Source organism: Pagrus pagrus (assembly GCF_965226575.1).
Source record: "Pagrus pagrus genome assembly, chromosome: 20".
NCBI lineage: Eukaryota > Metazoa > Chordata > Actinopteri > Spariformes > Sparidae > Pagrus > Pagrus pagrus.
The window spans coordinates 1,163,999-1,189,500 of record NC_140207.1 but is presented as its reverse complement, the minus strand read 5'-3'; the positions used below and the strand labels follow the sequence as shown (position 1 = coordinate 1,189,500).

The following is a 25,502-nucleotide window of genomic DNA, read 5'->3' as shown; positions in this document are numbered from 1 at the left end:
CTATCAAAATAAAAGGACAAAAAACTATTGTGGTCTCCTCTCCCTGTTTGCTAGATGAATGTACTGTACAGTTTATATCCACTAAACAGTTATTGGACCAGTGAACTTTAATGATAGTCATGAAACCTAATAATCACAAATTGTGTGCTACAAATGTCAATTAAAATACACTGAGTGCTTCATCATCTATGATGTCATCAGTGTATAAAGGGCACAGCATCGTAAAGTAGAGACACATACAAGACTTTGTTACCTTCATCACTGACTGAATTAAAAACACCTTTTTCACTTGATCAGCTGTTTCTAAACATCTTAATGAGCAATAATACAAACCTCTACCAACAACATGAACACAGTCTGAATGAACAGAAGCTTTCTGTTGGTGGTTTGTGCTCAGACAACTATCGAGTATCTTCCCTGAGCTTCGGACAGTTTGATGTTGTGTAAAACTCCTTTAAAACCTTCTCAGCTGGTGGCAGCGGTCGACACACCGTCACTCGTGGTGTCTTTGTTGTGTGTTTAGTTGCCGAGTCACCGACACATGCAACTCCAGTTGCCGTGGCAACAGTCAAACTTTCCTCCTCAGATTTACTTCCTGCTCTCACAGCGTCTCTCTCTCTCACTGTCTGTGGACCTCGCTCTACCTCTGACTCCGAGCTGAGACAGCACACACACACAGGTCAGTCAGCACTGTTTTCCTCTTCCAGCCTTAAAGCCTCTCTGCTTTGCACATCCTCAGCATGCTGCATAGATACTGCACGTTATCAGCTGCTGGTGTGACAGTCCTCTTTGTGGGGTCTTCAGTGTGTTTTAAATGTGAGCTGTGTGTATTGTTGAGCCTCGTCAAAGGAGATTTTCTGTCACTGTTGGGACAGACAAAGTTTATCTATAATTTGCAGTAGGGATTATTTATATCGGTAGTTTCAGGACATCACTTGCAGGACAAAGACTCTCAGCAGACCTGGTTATTGACACAGGTGTTTTTCTGAGTCCTGGTCGTAGAACAGAAACTTAATGTTTCTCCACATCTTTCCTAAAGCAGTCAGTTACCTTCCTCACCCTCCTTTATAGGATGATGACACGTTCACGCACTGCTTCTGAGTATGTACATTTTAAAACAATGACAGTTTAAATCAGTGAGTGCTGAAGATGTTTCCACTCTCAGATGGCAGATCCTGACTCTCAGCCTCCAGCTGAGGTTTCACAGAGGGAACAAGAAGCCGATGTTACCCCAGCTGGCAGCTCTGAACCTGGGCTGAGTGGCGGTGCACCTACCCTGGACACGGAGCTCCAGGCCGGAGGCCAGCGAATCCAGGACGGCCCTGGGGGAGAGGAAGAGGAGGAGGAGGAAGGGCGAGCAGATGAAGCCTTTACCAAACCCAGACCTCCTGTGCTTCAGCTCTGCAGAGGTACAGATAACACATACAAGTCGGTAGGCGGTGGTTCCGACCCAGCGCCTAATCTGGAACCAGTTCTTTGCTCTCAGCCATTAAACTGGTTCCAGAGGAGCATCAACACTTTGGTTATTTTTAATGTACACATCCAACATTTTTTGTTTGAGTCGCTGTATGTGTATGTAAGTACTGTATGTTTGTTTTGTATTTTTTTTGTAACGCGTCTTTGGGTACCCAGAAAAGCGCTATATAAAACCTATGTATTATTATTATTATTTTCTCCTCCAATCCTCAGATGCGACTGGCAGAGGACACCGGCGAATCGGAGGCCAGAACCTGAGAGCCATTAATCACATGTCCTCTCCGGCGGCTGCTCCGTCCCCGACCACCGGGACCGCTGTGAGTCAACAGTAACAGCAGCCGGCCACAGGGGGCGCTGTGATGTTGGGATGTAGGCGTGTCATGACATTTTTAAGAAGTCTGTTTGCAGGGGTTGAGGATCTCTACATGTTTTATAAGTATAAATCATTTGGCTGTGTGGAGTCTGATCAACGTCCTCAGGTGATGTCACTTGAGTCAGCGGGTGAGTTGTCTCTTTGATCAGGAACATAACCTGCTGCCTTCTGTCCAGGTGTCAGGTAAAAGGACCGTGCTGTTGTCCAATGAGGCGAGGAGAGAAATGGCAAAGCAGGCGAGAGCCATGAAGGAGGAGAGACGGGCGACGCTGGACGCCCGACACAAATACTTGATCAGCAGGCTGGTGGACGCTGGGACCCTGGGGGAGCCGGAGGTGGAGGACGCCCTCATCTCTGATGACAAGGTACCATCACAGTCCAGTTTCCTCTGTCCTGATGAAGTCAGATCAATCTGGAGATGAATCCTGTCTGATTCTTCCAGTTCGCTCTGATTGATGAGTTCTTTGCTGCAAATGGATCCAAGAAGCTGATTTTCTTCTACCAGACAGTGAAACAGGTAACGTTTTAATTGATATGACTGTTCAGTTCTACTGTTCTCTGTCTCTATGTCTTTCATTGTCTCGTTGTCTGATTCCTCTCCAGAACCTGTCCTCCAGTCATTCCTCCTTCGGGGATGGAGCGAGCTCAGCTGTGGCTCAGAAGAAGCTCTTCCTCACCACAGGGAGCTCTGAGGTAGATGTTTAACCAGCAGTTCATCTCTGAGTGTCAGTGAATCACAGAGCTGAGATATTTCAACAGAGGAGATGAAACCTTCACTAAACGGTCTTTTCAACCGTGTATCATGTGACCCATTGACTCAATGCGTCACATCACATGGTTTATTACACATGATGCTCTGTTGACGGCTGTTTCACTGTGCAGGTGTAATCTTCGATCCATCTGAGGAGTTGTCAGCAGATCTGATTTCACTCTGAGCTGTTAGTATTCACCATTGTTCTGCCTCACAGATAATAACTGCTCTGAGTCTGTGTTGTGTTGCTATGGAGGAAAATCCTGTGTGCAGTAACAAGCTGAAACAAAACACCCTCAGCGTGCAGCACACAGTCTAACTCAGGTCATGAAGACCGGTTAGTCTTCTGTCTAAGTGTGTGTCCATGGTGCCGAGTTAATGTCTCAGTGAGAAACAACATTTAGAGCTTCAGCTGATTAAAAACACAGAGCGGACTAATTTTCACTCTCCCTGTTTAGCGCTCGCACATTTGAATCCATGTTGGTCCACCGGGCCCTCAGAGCCGTTTGTGTGCAGGCGACCACAGAAAACAAAGAAACGCTCAGTCGGGTCAGAAAAGCTTCTTCTGGACTCGCAGCCAGCCGAGTTCAAGTTTTAAAAGCATCTTACTCGCTTACTTACTGCAGAACAGCGTCTCGAAGCACAAACTCTCTTTGATCAGAGTCACTGATCCCAGTTCACCTGATTCATTAAACTAAACAGTCTCTGTGTTTTCAGCCTTTACTGGGGAAGTGTCTGTTCTTCCTGAGAACCACTGAGAAGACGATATCCACCGCTAACGTGCAGCAGGTCTGTACCTGGACTTGGTCCTCCACGTTCAGACTGGACCGACCCGGTTGATGTTTGGTATGATGGTTCTAATCTACCTGCTGTGTTCACAGGAGGTGAACTTCGGTATGTTGGACTGCAGCGACGGCAGCATCCTGAACAGTCTGGAGACTCTGCTGGCTCACATCATGTTACCTGCCCTCAGGTCACAGCAGGTACGCACCACCATCTCTTCTGTCTTCATCAGAGATCCTGTAGTTTTGGCTGCTTCACGCTTGTGCATGCAGAGAAAAGAGGAACACGAGGAACTGGACCCAGATGCAGAAACAGGAGGCAGAGCTGAGGCAGCTCAGTGATTTAACGCACAATGCCGTCCATAAAAGGAAACAAATGGGATAAACAAACGTCTGATAGATGAGCAAAGTTCAGGAAAACAAAGGTCCAAAATACACTTGTCAGACTGAGCATGAGGAGAGCGCTGGACACAGATGATGAAACTAATCAGCAATCAAAATAATAATAATAATAATAAAGTTCATTTAAGACCTGAAACAGCAGCTGAGATGATGTCAGGTGTGATTTAACTCAGAGGTTTATTATGTGATGATTGTCTGAAGTTTGTCTCCTGAAGCCTTGAAGAAGAAATGAACAGTGACTCTGATACTGATCCTTTATTCTGTGTCCAGACGTGGGGCTCTGTGCAGGAGGGCTCGTCCAGTCCAGACGTCCAGTCCTTCCTGTCTTCGGTGGACCAGTTCGTCAGTAATCTGAGCTCAGCCAGAGTCAACATGGAGAGGAAGTTCCAGCTGCAGCAGGTCGAGCTTCCCGATGCCATCGGCCAGCTGAGCTGCCCTGCAGACTACACGGCTGCAGGTAGGAAGCACAATTACTACCTGATCCATCGTCCTCAACCCCTCAGCGACTCAGACAGCCTCCATCTTGTTACAGCTGCTCTGAACTTTGGAAACATGAAAACTAATCATCCATTTGAATAACTGAATCCAGACTGAAACACATAGTAATCTGGAGGCAGAGCTAATAAACTCATAACCTGTCAAAGTGAGGTGATAATAAACGAAACTATAGAGGGATTGAAACAGGTCATGACCAGCCAAGACAAGACCTGTAGAAGCCTGTTGTAGGAATATCAGCTGTCTTAAAGTTGTCCAGATGAAGAACAGCGAGACGATCCCACGTCACGACCGAGCACCAAACGCCTCGGCTCCAGCTGCCGAGGTAAACAGCTTGTGCTTCTGTTCTCAGCCAATAACAGCGAGCTGGTGGAGCGTCTGGAGGGCGTGGTCTCAGCGTGGGCCAATCAGATCAAGCAGGTGCTGACGGAGAGCGAGCAGATGAGGAAGGAGGCCGATGATGTCGGACCGTCGGCTGAGCTGGAGCACTGGAAGAGACGCATGGTCACCTTCAACAGGTGGTTACCTGAGAGTCAGTCCGACATCGTTCAGTGTAATCCTGATCTCACATCCACTCACTGTGTTTGTGTTTGTGTTTGTGTCAGTCTGATGGAGGAGGTGAAGCGTCCTCACGTGAAAAGGACTCTGGGAGTTCTGCAGGTCACCAAGTCCCGAACTCTGCGCACCTGGAGAGAGCTGGTCTGAACCCACACCACTTTATGATTTACAGTTTAGTGTGTCCACCTGATCTGCTGTCTTTCTCCTTTTGACTGTTTTTAAAGTGTTTATCTTGGTCAGGTTCATTCAGTTTAGTTTACAAGTTTATGTTGCTAATATATCATGATTGATTGATTGATTGATTGATTGATTGAAGGACCGGGACATCACTGTGGTGGCTAACGAGGCGAAGGACAACGTGAAGTATCTCTCCACTCTGGACAAGTTCTTCGGACAGCTGGAGAAATGCACTCCGGTAAAAATAAAACTTCTATGTCTTCGTGTTGTGTCTCTGTTGTGTCTCTGTTGTGTCTCTGTTGTCTCTGTTGTCTCTGTTGTGTCTCTGTTGTGTCTCTGTTGTCTCTGTTGTGTCTCTGTTGTCTCTGTTGTCTCTGTTGTGTCTCTGTTGTGTCTCTGTTCTGTTTGATGATCGTCTCTTTTCCCTCAGAGCTTTAAAATTTCACAACTTGAGGAACAGAAAATAGAAATAAATGAAGGAACACGTGCAGTTTATATTTACTTAGTAACAAATGTTTGTGTCTCCAAAACTTCTCTGAATTAAATGAGTGTAGCTGCTTAATTTAACTGCTCAAAACAAATCTCACCGTCCGTCCGTCCTCTCTGTCTCGCTCTGACAGACCAGTGTGCTGGAGCACATCCCCAGTCTGATGACCAGTATCAGGATGATCCACACGGTCTCTCAGTACTACCACACCTCCGAGAGGATGACCTCTCTGCTGCTCAAGGTCACCAACCAGATGATCTCCACCTGCAGGAGCTACCTGTCGCAGGGCGCGGCCCGAATCTGGGACCACAGCAGGTAAACCAGACTTTAATAACACAGAGGAGCAGCTAAGCAGTCCTGCTATACATCGTTAGAAAGCTCAGACAGGAGCTTCTGTGCCGCCCTAGAGCCCAGTCATTTTCACTGTTATTAAATGTGAACTGGGACCATGTCAGACTGATGATGTGGAGCTGACAGGAGCAGTTACAGCTCATCTGCAGGCTGATTTTTGCATTGAAAAGTTATTTTACAGACGTTTCCAGGAGTAAGAAGAGCTTAAAGCAGCTCTGTGAGGACATGTTGGGGCGTCCTCACAACTTTAATGAATGTTTTTGTGTGGTCAGGCCGGTGCTGCTGCAGCGTATCTCCGACTGCTGTAATCTGAACGTGGAGTATCAGAGGAGCTTCCACAACGTTCGAGACAAACTGAGAGAAAACCCAGAAAACAGACAGTTTGACTTCAGGTAAACACGAGCAGAGATGCAACAGCTTCAGTCCGACCGATGACTTTTACCCACAGTGCCTTTTGTTTCTGTTCTGCTCAGTGAGAACTACATCTTTGGGAAGTTTGATGCTTTCTGCAGACGTCTGGAGAAGATCGCTGACATGGCGTCCACGCTGGAGAGCCTGGCTGCTCTTCAGAACATGAAGGTGAGCTCGTGTTTAATATTTAACCCTTTCATTAGATACATACACACTAATATCATCATCTGACCACGTTCTGCAGGTCTTCTGTGGCAACAACATAGTTTATTTTCATCTTTTCTTCCTTTTTTAATTTTTAATCTATGAAATATTTCGTTGTGGTTCTTTCTTTTACGTGCAGCTGAGAGTTATGATCAGGATTCATCCAGAATTCATTCATACAATCAATGTGTACAAACTTTTGTCAGTTCTGCTGTATGAACAGGACAGACAGAGCGTGGAAACAGTGTTTCCTCAGAGCCACAGTGAAAGTAAAATATAAAGTGTAACGTAGCTCGTGGGCCAGAACATAAATAAATACATGTGCACTGTGACATGAAAACGTAGCTGAATGTTGAACATGTTGAATTTATCAGCATGAATCATGTGACCAGACTTGACGGTGAAGCTGAAGCTTGAGTCGCGTTTCAGGTCGAAGGTGTTGAGAAGATTTACGTTCGCTACCAGACCATCGTCTCCACGACCAAGTCCAAGACCTACGACATCCTGGACCACCGCAAGCTGGAGGTAACGTGATAGAAACTGTATGAAATTATATATTATTTAAAAAAATGTTCTATATAAAGAGAATAATGGAGTGACTGGTCTTACAGTTTGAATGCTCTCTGTGTCAGTTTGACAGTGACTACGCAGACTTCCAGCTCCAGGTTCAGGGTTTGTTCCAGTCTCTTCAGTCTCTGCTGGACTTCTGGTTCCGACAGTCTCTCACTGTGAGTTGAACCGAGGCCGGCTCTGACAGACGGACCGTCACGCTGTGTGAACATGTGTGGAGGGAGACGGGCCCGACATTCAGAGCGAGTGTTTGTGTTTCAGGCGGAGCGGATGCTGGAGCTGCTGGCGGTGTTTGAGTCCGGCCCGACGGCTCGTCTGGACCTGAAGCAGCACCACCTGCTGGTGCTGCAGCGCTATGGCCGAGAGCTGGAGCTGCTGAGGAAGACCTACCAGAGACAGAGAGACAGGCCGCCCATCGGACGCAACCTGCCGCCGGTAACACCTGCTGCCTGTGATCAGTGCTCCCAACCACCAGATTATTATCTCCATTTATTGATACATTGTTCTTTAAAATATTTAAAAATATCTTCCTACAATTTCCCACAAAGCTTCTCTTCACATGTGACCATCAGTCCAAAAGTCCAAAACATCAAAGTCCCACATTTTTTGACTTCAGAGACATCAGCTGTCCGTCTCTGTCTCTGTCTCTGTCGCTGTCTCCTCTCAGGTGGCCGGTAGGATCCTGTGGTGTCGTCAGCTCTTCAGGAAGATCGAAGCTCCGATGTTGATCCTGAAGAAGAAGCTCGACGCCCTCAAGGTACGACCTCTGATTTGACCTCTTCGATCATATCGATACCTCTGATCAATACGCCCTCAGCGACCTCCCCGTCTGTCTGTGTCAGGGACCAGAGATGACCAAAGTGATCCGCAGCTACAACAAGATGGCCGTGGCGCTGCTGCAGTACGAGCTGCTGCACCTGCAGGGGTGGAGTCAGGCTGCAGAGAGCGCGCCGCTCCGTCTGACTGCCGCCCTGCTGGTCCGACACGAGAACAGCAAGGTGCCTCATGACGTAATGATAAATCAGTGACAAGGATTTTGTTGGATTTTATCTCAAACCGTGACAGGACAGGGACACAGTAACGCTTTACACACAGAGACGCTGAAGACACGACCTGCTGCATCACTGTTGTCTGGTTCTGTAACGTTGCTTTGTGGTTGCTGTCGTCTCGCCTCTGTTACTTCCTCCACTGGAGCATCAGAACGAAACTGTCCCCTCATTCACCTCTCTAACGGCACAATGGTGTGAAACGGGCGAGTGAGTGAGGAAGTGTCTGTTTCTGCAGGAGGTTTTCGTGAACCTGGACCCTGTGGTGCTGGAGGTGCTGCAGGAGGCCCGGTGGATGACCAAACTGGGGGTCACCGTGCCAAAGGTCATCCTGAAAATGAGCTCCAGAGAAGCACAGGTCAAAACTCTGTACAAGCGGTGAGAAACAACACTTTGTTTTACTTTACCTGACGTGAGCTCGACTTGCTTGTAGAATCAAGTCTTGAAGTTCTCGATCGTCTTTATTAAACCTGTATTATCTTCTTGACTCTCTGCTGTGGTGGTCCAGACTGCTGGACCTGCTCCAGGACTACAGCTCGGTGGTGTCCAGGATCCCGCCATCCCTCCTTCCTCTGATGCAGCCGTTCATTGTCCGAGTGGAGGCGGCGCTCTCTCCTGGACTCACCACACTGTCCTGGACTGCTCTCAACACTGACGCATGTAAATATAAAGATGAATGAATGGTTCGTTGTATAATCAGTAACGACTCACTTCCTGTCTCTGTCCTCTCAGTCATAGAGAACGTGTACGCGGCTCTGAAGGATCTGGATCAGGTGTCTAAAGTCGCCACAGACCTGCTGGAGTGTCGCATCGGCCGGCTGCTTCAGGCCGCGTCGTCCTGCCGTCTGCTGGTTCTGCCCGAAGACGCACCCGTCTCACCTCAGGAGCTGCTGCTGCAGACGGACAGCTGCGTCCGGGCTGCTGCCGCCACTCTGAACTGGTGATACTGGTGATCAGACAGCATTCACACGCCTGCTTCAACGACTGAGGATTGATTCAAGTGTGTGTGTGTGTGTGTGTGTGTGTGTGTGTGTGTGTGTGTGTAGGCAGAGTCAGCAGGTAGAGAAATATGTGTTCGAGCTGATCGAGGAGCTGAAGAGGAAGATGAAGACGACAGAGACTGTAAATCTGGAGGTAACACACACACACACACACACACACACACACACACACACACACACACACACACACACAGATGAAGTCCTGGTGAATTTCAGTTATTCCTCTATTATTAATTTTTCCTCTCGTTTCCTCGTCTCCTCTCCTTGTTTCCTCGTCTCCTCAGGGATCTTTCCAGTGTCTCCATCCAGACTCTAAGCAGAAGACTCGCTGTCAGTCGTGTCTTCCCTGTCGGTTCTACAACCTGATTGGTCAGCTCTGTCATCGCAACACCGAGGCCCTCGTCAAAGGTCCTTTCCTCCCTTGTCTCCTTCCCTTCCTGCCTTCCTTACCTTCTTTTTGTCTGTGGTCAGTTTCCTCGTCTCTTTCTGTCTTGTCTTCTCAATCTTCACTCCCACAGGAGAAAGTAAGAAAGTGAAATCTTTCTCTGTTCTATTGATTTGATTTCTGTGTTTTTTTGTAACTATATTTTATCTTTCGTAACATTTTGCAGGATTGTTTAAATCTTTAAAAACTACTTGTCCTACACTGATCTGTCTTTGTCCTCACAGCCACCAAATCCTCTCTGGACGCCCTGAGGAGGAGACTTCATGTCCCCAAATACCAGCCGTCCTCCTCCTCCTCCTCCTCCGGCAGCAACCAATCAGCTCCTCCTCCTCTCTTCAGAGCCTCCATCCAGCTCGCCATCCCCAACATCGTCCTCAGACCCAGTCTGGACGACATTCAGGTTCTTCTGCTTCTTTCTGCTGCAGTAAACTCCACAGAGCTCCTCCTTCTGTTTTCATTTTTGGGTGAACTGTTCCTTTAATAAACTACTGCTTGACTTTTACCACTTTAGAGGTGTGTAGTTATACAGTGTGTGTGTGTGTGTGTGTGTGTGTTTCAGAGTTCAGTCAACAAGCTGGTGAGCGTCGTGTTGTCTGCGACCAAAGACGTCCCTCTGTGGACTTACTCTCATCTGCAGTACAAACAGCAGCAGGTACTCGTCAGGCATGTCAGTCATCTTGTTTTGGAAACGCCTGTTACCCGACAGCCAATCACGTTCCAGTACCGTCCTCTCTTCCAGGTGGAGCAGGCGGCGGTTCGAAACGCAGGAGACGACATCCCGGTGAAGCCGCCGGTGCTGAGGCCGCTGGACAGACAGCTGGCCGAACACAAAGACGTCTCCAAGTCAGTGAGCAAATAAAATCATTTTCAATTCTGATGCAAACTGATACTGAGCTCTCAGTCAATCAATCAATCAATCAATCAATCAATCAATCAATCAATCAATCAGTCTTTACTTGTATGGCGCCAATTCTCAACGTAAGTCATCACTCAACACTTTCCAGTAGGAGCAGGTCTGGATCATAATTCATTTATTAACAGACACATTTCCTCCATGAGCGACAGTGAGAGAATAAAACAGAGAGAAAGAGACATGTAACGTACATCTGTGCAGTCACTGAAGTCCTGCAACAGACATGAAGTTTGTTTATTGGACATTTTACTGAAACACGCCTCTAATGTTGTTGTTGTTGTTGTTGTTGTTGTTGTTGTTGTTGTCTGGAGCAGGTTGGTGATCCAGCTCAGCTCCATCGTCTCGTCTCTGAGAGCTCAGTCTGTCGAGACGCTGAATGAACTCAGTCACTTCTCTACTCTGTGGATACAGGTGTGTGTGTGTGTGTGTGTGTGTGTGTGTGTGTGTAGCTGTTGTTGTTGTTGTTGTTGTTGTTGTTGTTGTTGTTGTTGATCTGGACTAACAGCCAGGTGTGTTTAGGACCCAGAGGAGCAGGTTCAGACCTTCCTGCAGTCCGACCCCTCGCTGACGGAGTTCAGCTCTCAGATCTCCTTCTACTCTGTGAGTCCACTTCCTGTTTATCACGTGATCGCGTCATGTTATCCTTTAAACTTCAAGATGTCGAATTTCTGCATTAAAATGTGTAAAAACAACTGGACCTTTGTTCTACATGTTGTTGACTTGTGTACTTACATTATCTCTGATGTTTCATCTGGTCGTCTGTGGCTGTAACTTCAGGAGAGTCAGAGAGAGAGGAAGGAAGTCTGAGAACGAGACCAAACACAACCAGAAGAAAACTTTAACACATCAGAGAGTTGAGCTGAAGCTCTGAGTGAAGTCAGCACTCAGCAGAGACTCTGGTTCTGGTTCTGGTTCTCTGTCTCCTCTCTGTAACGTTACCTTCATGAAGTAAAGTCCATTTCCCCTCCAGCTCCAGTCAGCAGTCAACAGTACAGAACAGAACCACCCGACAGTGGAGGTCACCTCCGGATCACTGCTGCAGTCAGGCTGATAAACAGGAGTGAAGATAAATCCACAAGTTCAACAGTAACTCTGAGCTCTGCTCCCGTCGGTGAACGGCTCCGGATCAGAACCTGATCAGTTCACAGCAGAAACATCAAGTGTAGTCTCTCTCTTTACCCATGATGCCTTGCTGTCTCTGCAGAAGCTGGAGGTGCAGATCTCGGAGCTCCCGGCGTTTTGTTCAGTGGGTTCGATCGTCTTCGAAACTGAGCAGCTGAAGCTGGCGCTCACTCAGGAGTGTCATCTGTGGAAACGTGCGTTTGGCGCCGCGCTCAACCGCCGGGCGTCCGCTGACATGGACGACATCTTCTCATTCGTGGACGGGCTGACGAAGCGCCTGCAGCGTCCAATAACAGACCTGGAAGACGTCCGAGGAGCCATGGCAGCGCTCAAAGAGGTCAGCCTGCGTCTGATTGGCTGTTGATGATTTATCATTAGTATTTTTAGTTATACTTCCAACTTGACGTTGTTCTTCTCTCTTCCACTCATCCACCTCCTCACCGTTACTGTTTGAGGTTCGGGAGGAGGAGGTTCGTATCGACGCCACCATCGGTCCGGTGGAGGAATCCTTCGCTCTGCTCAACAAACACGAACTTCTCTTCAATGACGGGAACGCCGAGCGAGTGGACGGGCTGACGTACGCCTGGAAGAACCTCAACGCCCTGGTGAGACTGAGGGAGGTGTTCATGTTTAGACTTCAGAATAAATGTTGTTAACGGCGCCAGAACACTGATTAATGTGAGCAGATCAACTTCATTAACCACAAAGCTGATGGTGATCTAAATAAAAAACAAATAGCTACAGGTGAGAGTGTGTGTTGTGGTTTCAGGTGGTGCAGAACCAGAACACTCTGGTGAAGATCCAGCCCAGCATGAAGACCGACCTGCTGTCTGCAGTGCAGAGCTACCAGAGCGTCGTTCAGAGCTTCTACGCCGACTACGACCACAGGTGCTCCCCCATCAGACACGGACAGGTGTGATGGCGCGTAACGTGAATCAGAAGTGTAACTGGTGTGTCTGCAGGGGTCCGGGCGTGGAGGGCGTGGCTCCCGATGAAGCCAGCGAGCGGCTGCAGAGTTTTCAGGCCGAGTTCGATCAGCTGTGGAGGAAATACACCACCTACTCTGGAGGAGAGGAGCTGTTTGGACTTCCTGTTAACGGTACGACTGACTGATGGACTTTTCTCCTCCTTCCCTCCCGCCGTCCTAACCGTCCCTCTCCTCCCTGCAGAGTATCCGGAGCTGCAGAGGATCAAGAGGGAGCTGTCTCTGCTGTCCAAACTCTACACTTTGTACAACGCCGTCATCGACAACGTGGCCGGATACTACGACATCCTGTGGGCCGACCTCAACATCGAGAAGATCAACACGGAGCTGCAGGACTTCCAGAACAGGTTCACATTTCTGTCGTTATGCAGTTAAAACACTCGTCACCAGTGGCAGCACTGCTTCTCTCACTGCGTCTTCTGTTGTGTTCTCAGGATCAGAAAGCTTCCCAAGGCGTTGAAGGAGTGGCAGGCCTTCAGAGATCTGAAGAAAACCATCGATGACTTCAGTGAGAGCTGCCCTCTGCTCTACATGATGGCCAACAAGGTCGGACCACCTGTCTGTCTGTCCGCCTGAGGAGCGAGCTGTTTTTAGTGTCATCAGATCCACATTACAGTTTTTACATCCTCTCAAAGACGTTAATCGTCACTCCTGCTTCCTTCAGGCGATGCTGCCTCGACACTGGACTCGTCTCAGTGAGCTGACCGGTCACAGCTTCCAGGTGGAATCAGACAGTTTCTCCCTCAGAAACATCATGGAGGCTCCGCTGCTCCGATCCAAAGAGGACATCGAGGTACTGACGGCGTTTACATACAAGCACCTGAAGACAGTCTGTTTTCTTGATTCTGTAAACTTCATCTCTTTCTCAGATGTTGATTTTAAGATAAAACTAAATTACAGCTGACAGTCTGTTAATAAAGACATTTGTTCTGTGATTGAGCTCATTCTCAAACGATAATTACAACAAAATGTTACACAAATGTTGACCAAATGATGAAACAATGACATTTTATAACTTCACTGTGACGTCATATGTCCTGCAACAAGACTTATTCAATGCAATAACTCAGGAACAGCGACTGGACTGACGCACGGAGGCAGACGGCTGCAGGGTGGTAAATCTAGTCTAATCCTGAAAAAGTTAAAACGTTTGGAATAAATCAGAAATAATCTGTAAATGTCTTGAATACTTCTTTAGAAACATGAGTCATCCAGAAAAGTGAGGAAATTACCATAAAAAATCAAGAATGATCCAGAAAATGTGAAATAAGTGTAGTTGTTTGTTCAGATTACTTAGAGGTTACAATAACTGCAAGAAGTCAGAAATTAGGTGATCTGGAAAGAGTAGTTATAACCTCAAAAACTATAATCAGTAAAAGATTATTACAGTTATTCCAAAAGTCGGAAGAAAACCCCTGATAAATTCAGATTAATCTGCAGTTTTCAAGGATTAAAGATGAGAAAACAGGACGTCTCTGCTGACTGTGACTGTTTCCTGTGTGTTTCAGGACGTTTGTATCAGCGCGGTGAAGGAGCGCGACATCGAGGCCAAACTGAAGGACGTGGTGGCCGAGTGGAGCGGCCAGATGCTCAGCTTCGCCTCCTTCAGGACCAGAGGGGAACTGCTGCTGAAAGGAGCCGACACCGCAGAGAAGATCTCCATGATGGAGGACAGTCTGATGGTGCTGACGTCCCTGCTGAGCAACAGGTGGGGAGACGAGGGAAGAGAGAGAGAGAGAGAAATCTGTAGTAGTAGAAATATAAAAGGTAACAGAGTGTGAAAATACCAGCGTGAGTTCAGTTAACAAAAGTGCAACAGGTGGACAGACGAGGCCTGAGGAGAGGAAGGACGGAAACAGAAAGAGAGCAGTTAAAATAAATAAATAAACTTGAAAAGAAGAAAGAGTTTCCTTCCTCCTGCAGGTACAACGCTCCTTTCAAGCCGTCCATCCAGCTGTGGGTCCAGAAACTCTCCAACACGTCCGAGATCATCGAGAAGTGGCTGTCGGTTCAGAACCTGTGGATCTACCTGGAGGCGGTGTTCGTGGGCGGAGACATCGCCAAGCAGCTGCCTCAGGTCACCTGATCATCATGTCACGTTTGATGTCACGTCTTCTCTCAGACACGACTCAACGTTTGTCTTTAACTCGTCCAGGAGGCCAAACGTTTCCAGAACATCGACAAGTCGTGGCAGAGGATCATGCAGCGAGCACACGAGCTTCCCAACGTGGTGCAGTGCTGCGTGGGAGACGAGACGCTGAGCCAGGTGCTGCCCACGTGCCTCTGAGCAACACAGAGCTCACAGTTCTCTGCCGTGGTTGTTAAACATTCCTCCTCCTCCTCCTCCAGTTGCTCCCTCACCTCCTGGAGCAGCTGGAGCTCTGTCAGAAGTCTCTGTCTGGTTACCTGGAGAAGAAGCGCCTGGTGTTTCCTCGATTCTTCTTCGTGTCCGATCCCGCCCTGCTGGAGATCCTGGGCCAGGCATCGGACTCGCACACGATACAGGTAACACACAGGTAACACACAGGTGTACCACAGGTAACACACAGGTGTAACACAGGTAACACACAGGTAACACACAGGTGACACACAGGTGACACACAAGTGTAACACAGGTAACACACAAGTGACACACAGGTGACACACAGGTAACACACAGGTAACACACAGGTAACACACAGGTGTAACACACAGGTAACACACAGGTAACACACAGGTGTAACACACAGGTGACACACAGGTGACACACAGGTAACACACAGGTGACACACAGGTGACACACAGGTAACACACAGGTGACAAACAGGTAACACGCATGTGTAACACACAGGTAACACACAGGTAACACACAGGTGTAACACACAGGTGACACACAGGTGACACACAGGTAACACACAGGTAACACACAGGTGACACACAGGTAACACACAGGTAACACACAGGTGACACACAGGTAACACACAGGTGTAACACACAGGTGACACACAGGTAACACACAGGTAACACACAGGTGACACACAGGTGTAACACACAGGTGACACACAGGTAACACACAGGTGTAACACACAGGTAACACACAGGTGGCACACAGGTAACCAAACAACTGATCTTTTAATTGAGGAAATAATCAACAATGAAAATAATCGTTAGTTTACAATTTAAGTTTAATTGTTACAACTACATCAACTCTGTCAGTTTATTGAGTTTATTATTAAGGATTGTTGTTGTTTATTTGTTTATTGTTTAAATCCAAATTGTCTTTGTGTCTCTGTGTCTTTGTGTCTCTGTGTCTCTGTGTCTTTGTGTCTCTGTGTCTCTGTGTCTCTGTGTCTCTCAGGCTCATCTTCTCAGTCTGTTTGACAATGTGAACCGAGTCGTCTTCAATGAGAAAGTCTACGATCAGATGGTCAGTTTTCAGTCTCAGGAGGGAGAAACTGTGGATCTGAGCCAACCGGTCCTGGCACAGGTACACATGGACTGATGGTGCCTGTCCGCTCACTGCAGGGATCATCTCGCCCGTTATCCTAAACTTAAAGTAGAAACAACAATGAATGTGTGAAATGTGTTCCCAGGGGAACGTGGAGATGTGGTTAGGACAGCTGCTGGCCGGCGTGAGACAGACCCTGCATGCGATCATCCGTCAGGCCTACCTGGCCATCAGCGACTCCGGTCTGAAGCTGCTGGAGTTCCAGTCTGCGTTCCCAGCTCAGGTCGGCCTGCTGGGGATCCAGATGATCTGGACCAGAGACGCAGAAGACGCGCTCGTCCTCAGCAAGTCTGACAAGAAGGTGCTTGTACTTTGAAACTCGTAGCAGAGTGGAAACAAGTCTTTCATGCACTGACACCTCTCTGATTGGCCGACAGGTCATGCAGACGACCAATCAGAAGTTCCTAGACCTCCTGAACGAGCTGATCGACATGACGACCCGGGAGCTGAGCAGAAATGAGAGGACCAAGTACGAGACGCTCATCACCATCCACGTCCACCAGAGAGACATCTTTGACGAGCTGGTGGGTGGACGGAGGGACAGACAAACAAGAAGGTTTGATGTCGATGTTCATCAGTTATCACGTCTTATTATCTCATCAGGTGCGTCTGAACGTGCGATCTGCGTCAGACTTCGAGTGGCAGAAGCAGTCGAGGTTTTACTTCCTGGAGGAAACAGACAGATGTGTCATCCAGATCACAGATGTGGAGTTCAGCTACTGCAACGAGTACCTGGGCTGCACAGACCGACTGGTCATCACCCCGCTGACAGACAGGTACACACACCTGCTGGGTAATATGATCACGATGCCTTCATCTCAGTCAGAACCAAATATGTTGATACTGAACATCTGTCCAGGTGTTACATAACTCTGTCCCAGGCTCTGGGGATGAGTATGGGCGGAGCTCCGGCGGGTCCGGCAGGGACAGGTAACACAAGACACAACTGATTATTCTTAGATTGAGTTTGTTTCATGTTGCTCTAACTCAGTGTGCGTCTCCAGGTAAGACAGAGACGACTAAAGACATGGGTCGCTGTCTGGGGAAATACGTGGTGGTGTTCAACTGTTCGGACCAGATGGACTACAGAGGACTGGGACGCATCTACAAAGGTGTGTAAGATTGCTGCTTATGTATTTAGTAACTTCTGATGGACTCACATCCAACAGGTGTGTGTGAGGTAGAAAGATACAAGAGGTTTTTATTAAAGGTTGTGACCGACCCAACAATGGACCTGTGACGGTCTTAGTGTCCGGATGTTTCAATGCACATCAGTCAACTTTGTCCTGAAGATTTGTGTGCAGACCAAAGTACAGCACAAAATTTGAAGCCCCGTCCAGGTCAGGTTGGTCCATGATGGACACCGTTTAGCACAGTGCTGTCGTGTGTCTCTGCAGGTCTGGCTCAGTCCGGAGCCTGGGGCTGCTTCGATGAGTTTAACCGCATCGAGCTGCCGGTTCTGTCCGTCGCCGCCCAGCAGATCTACATCGTCCTGCAGTGTAAGAAGAACAAGAAGAAGCAGTTCATCTTCACAGATGGAGACGTGGTCGACATGGACCCTGAGTTCGGCATCTTCCTCACCATGGTAACTGAGTTCTGGCCTAATGAAGCATCCTGCAGAACCAAACAGGACATGTTTCTGGAGCCAAAACCAGAACTGACCAAAGTACAAAGTACAGAGTTGTACGTCCGGCTAAAAAGGTTCTACTCTGGAGTAAATGTTTTTATCACAACGTCACGGTGATGCAGTCCAAAGTAAGAGTTGAAAGAACGCAGCAGCTTCACCAGCAGGTTCTAGAAATGAAACACCAGGGAACTAATGAGAGTCCAAAGTTCTGACCAAAGATCCACTGAACTCAGTCAAATGTTCTAGAAGCTTAACTACAAATTTTCTGTTGTAGAACTCCTTCAGAACCAAACAGAGATTTTAATAACTGATCCGTCTCATAACCAGTTAAAGAGTTCTGGAACTGAACTACTGCAGAACCAGAGTTGGAGAACTGATCCAACCACAAAGACTTGACCTGTGTGAACTTCTCCTTCCTTCTCTAGAACCCTGGTTACGCGGGTCGCCAGGAGCTGCCCGAGAACCTGAAGATTCAGTTTCGCACAGTAGCCATGATGGTCCCGGACCGAGCCATCATCATGAGGGTCAAACTGGCCAGTGCAGGTTTCCGTGACAACCAGGTCCTCAGCAGGAAGTTCTACACCCTCTACAAACTGTGTGAGGAGCAGCTCTCCAAACAGGTCCGAAGACGACCTCGCCTCGTGTCCACACACCACCAGAATCTCAGTCACTACTGTATCGTCACATCATCACGTCTCTGTTCGTCTTTGTGATCTTCATCAGGTCCATTATGATTTTGGCCTGAGGAACATTTTGTCGGTTCTGAGGACGCTGGGAGCCGTGAAGAGATCCAACCCGTCAGAACCGGAGAAGACCGTGGTGATGAGAGTCCTGAGAGACATGAACCTCTCCAAACTGGTGTGTTTGTTCTGTACTCTTCTACACTCTGTGTTGATACAACATCACAGAGATTCAGTCTGAAGTGTTTGAAGTTTTCTGACTTATTTCATCAACTGAATTTATATTTTATACTGAGATTATGAAGATCAGGTTAAATATACTGTGACACGGTTTCTCTGTCTGCAGGTGGATGAGGACGAGCCTCTGTTCATGAGTCTGATCAATGATCTGTTTCCTGGTATTGGTACGTTTCTCTCACACACTGAAACACACACACTCATCATCTCATGTCGTCCACAGCAGCTTTCTGTTGAAACTAACTGTGAGTTTATACTATTAATGGTTTGAGCTGTTTGAAAATGAGTGCAAACATCAGAGAACCTCCAGAGTTTCACCCTGAAGTGTGTCTTTGTATTACTGCAGTCACAAAGTATAGTTTTATTCTGATCTGCAGTTCTGGATAAAGCCGGGTATCCGGACCTGGAGGCGTCCATCTTCAGTCAGGCTCAGCAGGCCGGTCTGATCCCTCATCCCCCCTGGATCCTCAAACTGGTTCAGCTGTACGAGACGCAGAGAGTCCGACATGGTACAGACGATTACAGACAGAACATGAACCAGAACAAACAGCTCCTGATGACGTTTCTATTGAAATGTCATGTTGGTCCTGAAGGTGGCGCCATAGGAAAAGTCATGAAGCTATGAAAATCTGTCGCTGACCCTCTGGACAGCAACAATTTAATTACTTGAATTTCCATTTTTTTTATTTACCTCAGCAAATATAAAAATGAAGGACCATAAAATAAATCTGTTCTGTTTTATCTCCTACATGAAAAAGTAAAAGCTGAGTCCAAGTGTTCTCCATTGAGTTCAAGTTCTGGTGCAGAATGGTGACACTGATGAAGTGGAATATCTTCTGAAGTCTTTAACTTTAAACTTCAATGCATGTGTGATGTTCTGATGCAGGTATGATGACGTTGGGTCCCAGCGGTGCCGGGAAGACGACCTGCATCCACACGCTGATGAAGGCCATGTCGGAGTGCGGCTCTCCGCACCGCGAGATGAGGATGAACCCCAAAGCCATCACGGCCTCGCAGATGTTCGGCACGCTGGACGTCACCACCAACGACTGGACGGATGGCGTCTTCTCTACTCTGTGGAGGAAAACTCTGAAGGGCAAGAAGGTAGACGGACGTCTCAGCACAGATGAAGGAGTGAACACGTGTAGAAAAGTTTAAACCAAAGAAGACGAGTTCATCATTCATAGGATCAGACTGAGCAGACGACAGAACATGGCATAGGCTTTTATTACTGTGTGTGTGTGTGTGTGTGTGTGTGCACGCGTGTGTCAGGGGGAATACATCTGGATCGTTCTGGACGGCCCGGTGGACGCAATCTGGATCGAGAACCTGAACTCAGTTCTGGACGACAACAAAACTCTGACGCTGGCGAACGGAGACCGAATCCCGATGGCTCCCTGCTGCAAGGTGACATCACAACATCCACCTGTCTGTCATGCTAAATATCAGCATTTTAGCTCAATAGCTTCCAGGTCATGTGACCAATCGACTCAAAATCATACCGGGATCATGTAACTATACTGGCTGCATGAGATACGCCTCTTGTTTTTACATTTTACATCTGTTCATAATTTTTATTATTTTTTAGTAATTTTTATATGTAAATATTAGCATGTTAGCTCAATAGCTTCCAGGTCATGTGATCAGTTGGCTCATGTGTCAGTGAGCAGGTTGATATTACCTGAGTCAGAGTCAGATCTGAAGTGAAGCTGTGTCCGTTCTGTCCTGCAGATTGTCTTTGAGCCCCACAACATCGACAACGCCTCCCCGGCCACGGTGTCCAGGAACGGGATGGTGTTCATGAGCTCGTCGGTGCTCGGCTGGAGCCCCATCCTGCAGGCCTGGTTGCAGAAGCTCCCCGAGCAGCAGGCCGACGCCCTGAAGCTCTGCTTCAACAGCTGCTACCAGGTGACCACGAGGACACTCAGCAGACAGACTGATGCTCTGTCCAGCCGGACAGCTGTTACTTTAAAAGACGAGACGTTTTCATATCTGTTGATGTGAGTGTTGTGCAGTAAATCACTGAGCTGTTTTTCTGATTCTTCCTTCAGGACTTGTTGGACTTTGTCTTCACTGCTGTGTCTCCTAAGATGCAGGTGTTGGAGTGTATGTACATCAGACAGACCATCGACCTGCTGCAGGTACAGTACAGCTGTCTGTTGACATTTCGTCAGGGAAATGTGGTTTTAGCCTCCAGAAGAAAAAATGTGACATTTTTTCGACAAAATGTCTGATGACCGAGTCAAACCCTGCAGCTTTGACAGACACCAGGGACGGTGCGTTTAACTGTGATGAAGCAATGGTTACATGTATCGGTCCGGTTCTTTGTGTGTGTGTGTGTGTGTGTGTGTGTGCGTGTGCTCAGGGTTTGCTCCCAGCAGCTGAGGAGAAACAGGGTTGCCATGGTGACGTGGGTCGACTGTTTGTGTTCGCGGTGATGTGGTCCCTCGGAGCGGTGCTGGAGCTGGAGGACAGGGCCAAGATGGAGGCTTTCATAAAGGTGTGTGTGTGTTGGGGCTCAGTGTGTACTGAGCAGCTTCCTCTGGAGCCGCAAAAGACTCGATACTTCTTTGTTCACATATGAAGTTGTTCTCCTGAGTTACCCTTTAATATACCTGTGCACCTGTGAGCTGTGGGGTGTGTGACGCGTCCTCTGACAGGTCCTGTTTGTTGTGTTTGTGTCTGAAGCGCCACAGCTCGTCTCTGGACCTGCCGCACACTGATGACGAGCAGACCATCTTTGAGTTCACGGTGAACGAGCAGGGACAGTGGGAGCACTGGTCCAACAAGGTCTGTGGACACCGAGCTGTCTCTTTACTGTGTGGATGCGTTAAACCCGGGTTGGGGCTAGCTGGTTAGCATGCTAACCTCAGTGGATATCTGTGCAACACAGTAAACAGACGTCATGATATCAAACTGTTGTTTTCTGACGTTCAGTTGATGTTTGTTAACATTTGAACGTTTTCAGACTAAATTCTTTCAGCAGAAATTTGGATAAAGCATCAACACACTCACACACACCCGGTCCACATGATCTGTAGCGTCTGCAGTTGTTATATCACGATGCAGGTCCCGGAGTACGTCTACCCCAAAGACCACATCCCAGACTACTCGTCCATCCTGGTCCCTAACGTGGACAACGTGAGGACGGACTTCCTGATGCAGACCATCATGAAGCAGAGGAAGGCTGTGCTGCTGATCGGAGAGCAGGGAACCGCCAAGACCGTCATGGTTAAAGTGAGACGGACAGATTGAAAGAGAAAATTCTCTCCATCGTCAGCTAGCTCACGCTAATGCTACGTGTTCCTCTCCGGCTCCCCCTGCAGGGCTACACCAGTAAGCTCGACCCAGAGCGCCACCTCAGTAAGACGGTGAACTTCTCGTCGGCCACGCTGCCGAGCATGTTCCAGAGGACCATCGAGAGCTACATCGATAAACGAATGGGCGCCACCTACGGGCCGCCGGCCGGCCGCAGCATGAGCGTCTTCATCGACGACATCAACATGCCCATTATCAACGAATGGGGAGACCAGGTGGGCTCCAGGCTCTCTCTGATTGGTCGTTTAATTTCTCGTTTACAAAAAATCCTTTTTATTTTTAATAATTGCAGTAAATAGCAAAGATTGTTGATCTTCTTCTCCCTCAGATAACCAATGAGATTGTGCGTCAGCTGATGGAGCAGGGAGGTTTCTACAGTCTGGACCGTCCAGGAGAGTTCATCACTGTAGTGGACGTCCAGGTAACAACCAGTCGTCTGTGATGTCATCAGGGATCTGTTTTGTTTCTTCCTTCAGTCATAAACCATCAGATTCATAAGATTCATTATTAACCCCGTGAACAGAAGTAGTCTTCACTCAAAGATCCAGTCAGTAGCTGTGCTCACATGGTCTTCATCAAAGTGTCATCACGTCACCTCAACTGTGAACTGGGTCACATGTTAGCATCTGTCTCTGTTCAAAGATCCTCTCTGCTGTCAGACCACATTTTACTGACTTCAGACTGGAGTCGCAGCTCTCTGTCTGATGTGTATCAGAGCAGGATGTTGCCTTCAACATCTTCCCTTCTCTCTGAAACTCTGTCCGCTGTCCAAATGAATAAACGGTGTACTAACCTTTAACAGCTGGTGGCAGCCATGATCCACCCGGGCGGCGGTCGGAACGACATCCCTCAGCGTCTGAAGAGACAGTTCTCCATCTTTAACTGCACTCTGCCCTCCAACTCCTCCATCGATAAGATCTTCGGCACCGTGTCTCAGGGATACTTCTGCCCTGAGAGAGGCTTCCCCGCCGCCGTGTGCGACCTCGCCGCCGCCCTCGTGCCCACCACCAGACGGGCGTGGCAGGCCGTGAAGGCGAAGGTAAAGTATCCCTCACCTCTGTTCACTTGTTGTCTTCTCGCTGTTACAGGCTCACATCAGTAATAACTTTGCTTCTTAGTCTGATGAGCTCTGTCTCCTCAGATGTTACCGTCTCCTGCAAAGTTTCACTACATCTTCAACCTGAGGGACCTGAGCAGAATCTGGCAGGTAGAAAACACAACATCAGTTAGTTTTTCATGTTCACTCATTAAATCTGAAGGTACAACTTGTTTTCTTTCCTTCTTTACCTTTTTAAACTAGTTTCTCTTTCTCGTCTCCACTTCATTCAGAGGAAAACGTCCTTTTACTCTTTAGTTTAAAACATTTGACATATTTTTGTTGTAAGACTCAACTTCTGTCTCCTGAACATAAAATGTGATCAGCTGGATGATGTTTTAAAATGTTTATGAGTCCAACGTGTTGATCTGATATCTCAGGATGTTATTAATGTCATTCTGATCTGACAACATGAAAATCATCCTGATGATGCTCGTCTACCTCAGTACAGTTTTTAACGTCAGAGTTTTACTTGTAATTGACTATTTCTTATATCTTTAGTACAACATCTTTAACATTTTAACACAATAATAACACAATAACATCTTCAGTGTGTTTCTGATGATCGCTGAGGAAATAAAACCAAATATAAACATTTTGAGTTCACAGACATGAAGTCAGTTAACTGTAGAGGTGTCACAATTTTGATTATGAAAATGAAAATTGAGCGTTAGCAGCTTAGCATTAGCCTGCAGCTAGCTTAGCGTTATCTTGCAGCTAGCAGCTGACATGTTGGTTTATTTTCTTCATCAGAGATCCTTTATCGATTTGTCTGGGAGGAGGGTTCCCCTTTGGAGGAAAAACTGAACTCAACGAAACTGATAACATTGCCAAAGATCCTTTATTGATTTGTTTGTGAAGAGGGTTCACTCTGGACGGATTTGAGAAACTGAACTCTGTAACTGATTTTCTATCTTTTGTTGTGTATTGTTGAATCACTGTAGTTTTGTCGATCTCAGGGGATCCTGACGGTGAAGTCGGAGGTGTGTCAGAGCTCTGAGCTGCTCTCTGCTCTCTTCCATCACGAGTGTTGTCGTGTGATCGCCGACCGGTTCATCGACAGCAGCGACAGACAAACCTTCAACGGCATCATGGAGAGGGTGTGTGTGCTCGAGTTTACTTTATTTCATCCTTTAAAGATTATTTTGCAACATTTATTTTTTCTGATCTTTCATCCCACCCTCGTTGTCCTCAGATCACAGTGGAGGATCATGGGAAAGCTCTGACTGAGCATGCTCAGTGGGACAGCTGCTTCGTGGACTTCCTGCGTGAAGCTCCGGAGGCGACGGGAGACGAACCTGAAGACAGCGAGCTGGAAGCTCCGAAGGTCGTCGACTCACAGATGATACAATCACTTATCTGACGTTTGTTTGTTTGTTTTTTTTGTTTGTTGTCTTCCTCACAGTCCTACAGCAACATTCAGGCTATAATGTCAGTATTACCTTTAATTATTGATGTGTCACTACTGTAAACATTAGAAAAATGTATGTGATTGACAGGTGTACGAGCCAATCCCGTCGCTGGACGCCCTGGCGGAGCGGCTGTCTGTTTTCCAGCAGCAGTACAACGAGGCGGCGAGGGGCGGAGCCATGGACCTGGTCTTCTTCAAGGTAATGACTGATCACCATCGTCAGGCGGCCATGTTGGAAATCCAACTTTTGCTTACCTTTTTTTCTCCCTGCAACATTTAAAACAAGTTTACATCAATTAAGCTTTTATTCAGGGGAGGAGTCAGCAGTCAGTCGTCACCGGAGCTGTGGTCAAAGACTTTAAACGAACCAGAGGAGCAGCGAAATTCACATTCACGCTTAAATGATGTTAAACACATAAAGCTGCTGTCCACCTCCTCTGCGTTTCTATTGGTGAACGACCTTCTCTGTTTGGTCCAATGGCAGGACGCGATGACCCACCTGATGCGGATCTCTCGGATCCTGCGGACGCCGCAGGGGAACGCCCTGCTGGTCGGTGTCGGCGGGTCGGGGAAGCAGAGTCTGACGAGGTTGGCTTCGTTCATCGCTGGATACCAAACCTTCCAGATCACTCTGACCAGGTCTGCAGCACAAAGCACAACAATTCATTGACTTATTTGTTTTTTTGTTCTTGTCTTTGTGTTAATTGATCAACTCAATCATCGTGTGTGTGTGTGTGTGTGTGTGTGTGTGTGTGTGTGTGTGTGTGTGCAGGTCCTACAGCTGCAGTAACCTGCTGGAGGATCTGAAGGCTCTGTATCGTATCGCTGGTCAGCAGGGAAAAGGAGTCACGTTCCTCTTCACCGACAACGACATTAAGGACGAAGCCTTCCTGGGTACATGAATTTATATCTGTAGCAAGATTATTTCAACAACACTGAACAGAAACACACTCTTAACAATCTTAGAAGTCTCAAAGGCTGAGCAGTGGTGAAGCTAAACTGGAGATAAGTTGATGCAGCCATTGAAACATGGAGGGTTCATCCTCTGAGCAGCAGCAGTGTGATCAGTAAACCTGACTGTTAGACTTCGATATGTT

General features: G+C 47.6%; 1 protein-coding gene across 4 annotated transcripts in view; it reads left to right on the top strand.

The window, feature by feature from the left end:
* Positions 1–590: 590 nt before the first annotated feature.
* The window catches only part of dnah5l (dynein, axonemal, heavy chain 5 like), a 36,877-nt gene continuing 11,965 nt past the window's right edge, over positions 591–25,502 (top strand). For 2 of the 4 annotated variants that reach the window (XM_084339989.1, XM_084339992.1), the window contains exons 1-68: positions 591–679; positions 1,166–1,409; positions 1,690–1,793; positions 2,026–2,214; positions 2,292–2,366; positions 2,453–2,542; positions 3,318–3,389; positions 3,482–3,583; positions 4,055–4,241; positions 4,632–4,797; positions 4,885–4,978; positions 5,154–5,252; positions 5,635–5,816; positions 6,125–6,244; positions 6,326–6,431; positions 6,897–6,992; positions 7,100–7,195; positions 7,299–7,472; positions 7,705–7,794; positions 7,880–8,035; positions 8,322–8,461; positions 8,592–8,743; positions 8,816–9,023; positions 9,130–9,217; positions 9,369–9,492; positions 9,754–9,929; positions 10,089–10,181; positions 10,269–10,372; positions 10,757–10,853; positions 10,962–11,042; positions 11,647–11,901; positions 12,020–12,169; positions 12,334–12,452; positions 12,527–12,663; positions 12,734–12,896; positions 12,984–13,095; positions 13,214–13,342; positions 14,058–14,257; positions 14,473–14,626; positions 14,705–14,815; positions 14,899–15,054; positions 15,887–16,015; positions 16,122–16,337; positions 16,414–16,560; positions 16,640–16,812; positions 16,896–16,966; positions 17,041–17,148; positions 17,434–17,621; positions 18,089–18,283; positions 18,387–18,521; positions 18,690–18,747; positions 18,958–19,089; positions 19,467–19,684; positions 19,853–19,987; positions 20,312–20,488; positions 20,632–20,721; positions 20,946–21,080; positions 21,269–21,370; positions 21,650–21,817; positions 21,907–22,113; positions 22,227–22,319; positions 22,701–22,937; positions 23,040–23,105; positions 23,954–24,094; positions 24,190–24,321; positions 24,494–24,604; positions 24,890–25,044; positions 25,178–25,299. In XM_084339989.1, coding sequence (XP_084196115.1) covers positions 1,166–1,409; positions 1,690–1,793; positions 2,026–2,214; positions 2,292–2,366; positions 2,453–2,542; positions 3,318–3,389; positions 3,482–3,583; positions 4,055–4,241; positions 4,632–4,797; positions 4,885–4,978; positions 5,154–5,252; positions 5,635–5,816; positions 6,125–6,244; positions 6,326–6,431; positions 6,897–6,992; positions 7,100–7,195; positions 7,299–7,472; positions 7,705–7,794; positions 7,880–8,035; positions 8,322–8,461; positions 8,592–8,743; positions 8,816–9,023; positions 9,130–9,217; positions 9,369–9,492; positions 9,754–9,929; positions 10,089–10,181; positions 10,269–10,372; positions 10,757–10,853; positions 10,962–11,042; positions 11,647–11,901; positions 12,020–12,169; positions 12,334–12,452; positions 12,527–12,663; positions 12,734–12,896; positions 12,984–13,095; positions 13,214–13,342; positions 14,058–14,257; positions 14,473–14,626; positions 14,705–14,815; positions 14,899–15,054; positions 15,887–16,015; positions 16,122–16,337; positions 16,414–16,560; positions 16,640–16,812; positions 16,896–16,966; positions 17,041–17,148; positions 17,434–17,621; positions 18,089–18,283; positions 18,387–18,521; positions 18,690–18,747; positions 18,958–19,089; positions 19,467–19,684; positions 19,853–19,987; positions 20,312–20,488; positions 20,632–20,721; positions 20,946–21,080; positions 21,269–21,370; positions 21,650–21,817; positions 21,907–22,113; positions 22,227–22,319; positions 22,701–22,937; positions 23,040–23,105; positions 23,954–24,094; positions 24,190–24,321; positions 24,494–24,604; positions 24,890–25,044; positions 25,178–25,299 — 9,232 coding nt within the window. In that variant the 5' untranslated portion in view covers positions 591–679. Of the gene's footprint in view, positions 680–1,165; positions 1,410–1,689; positions 1,794–2,025; positions 2,215–2,291; positions 2,367–2,452; positions 2,543–2,732; positions 2,788–3,317; positions 3,390–3,481; positions 3,584–4,054; positions 4,242–4,631; positions 4,798–4,884; positions 4,979–5,153; positions 5,253–5,634; positions 5,817–6,124; positions 6,245–6,325; positions 6,432–6,896; positions 6,993–7,099; positions 7,196–7,298; positions 7,473–7,704; positions 7,795–7,879; positions 8,036–8,321; positions 8,462–8,591; positions 8,744–8,815; positions 9,024–9,129; positions 9,218–9,368; positions 9,493–9,753; positions 9,930–10,088; positions 10,182–10,268; positions 10,373–10,756; positions 10,854–10,961; positions 11,043–11,646; positions 11,902–12,019; positions 12,170–12,333; positions 12,453–12,526; positions 12,664–12,733; positions 12,897–12,983; positions 13,096–13,213; positions 13,343–14,057; positions 14,258–14,472; positions 14,627–14,704; positions 14,816–14,898; positions 15,055–15,886; positions 16,016–16,121; positions 16,338–16,413; positions 16,561–16,639; positions 16,813–16,895; positions 16,967–17,040; positions 17,149–17,433; positions 17,622–18,088; positions 18,284–18,386; positions 18,522–18,689; positions 18,748–18,957; positions 19,090–19,466; positions 19,685–19,852; positions 19,988–20,311; positions 20,489–20,631; positions 20,722–20,945; positions 21,081–21,268; positions 21,371–21,649; positions 21,818–21,906; positions 22,114–22,226; positions 22,320–22,700; positions 22,938–23,039; positions 23,106–23,953; positions 24,095–24,189; positions 24,322–24,493; positions 24,605–24,889; positions 25,045–25,177; positions 25,300–25,502 lie in introns of those variants that run through there. The other 2 variants (XM_084339990.1, XM_084339991.1) reach the window with 2 other exon arrangements.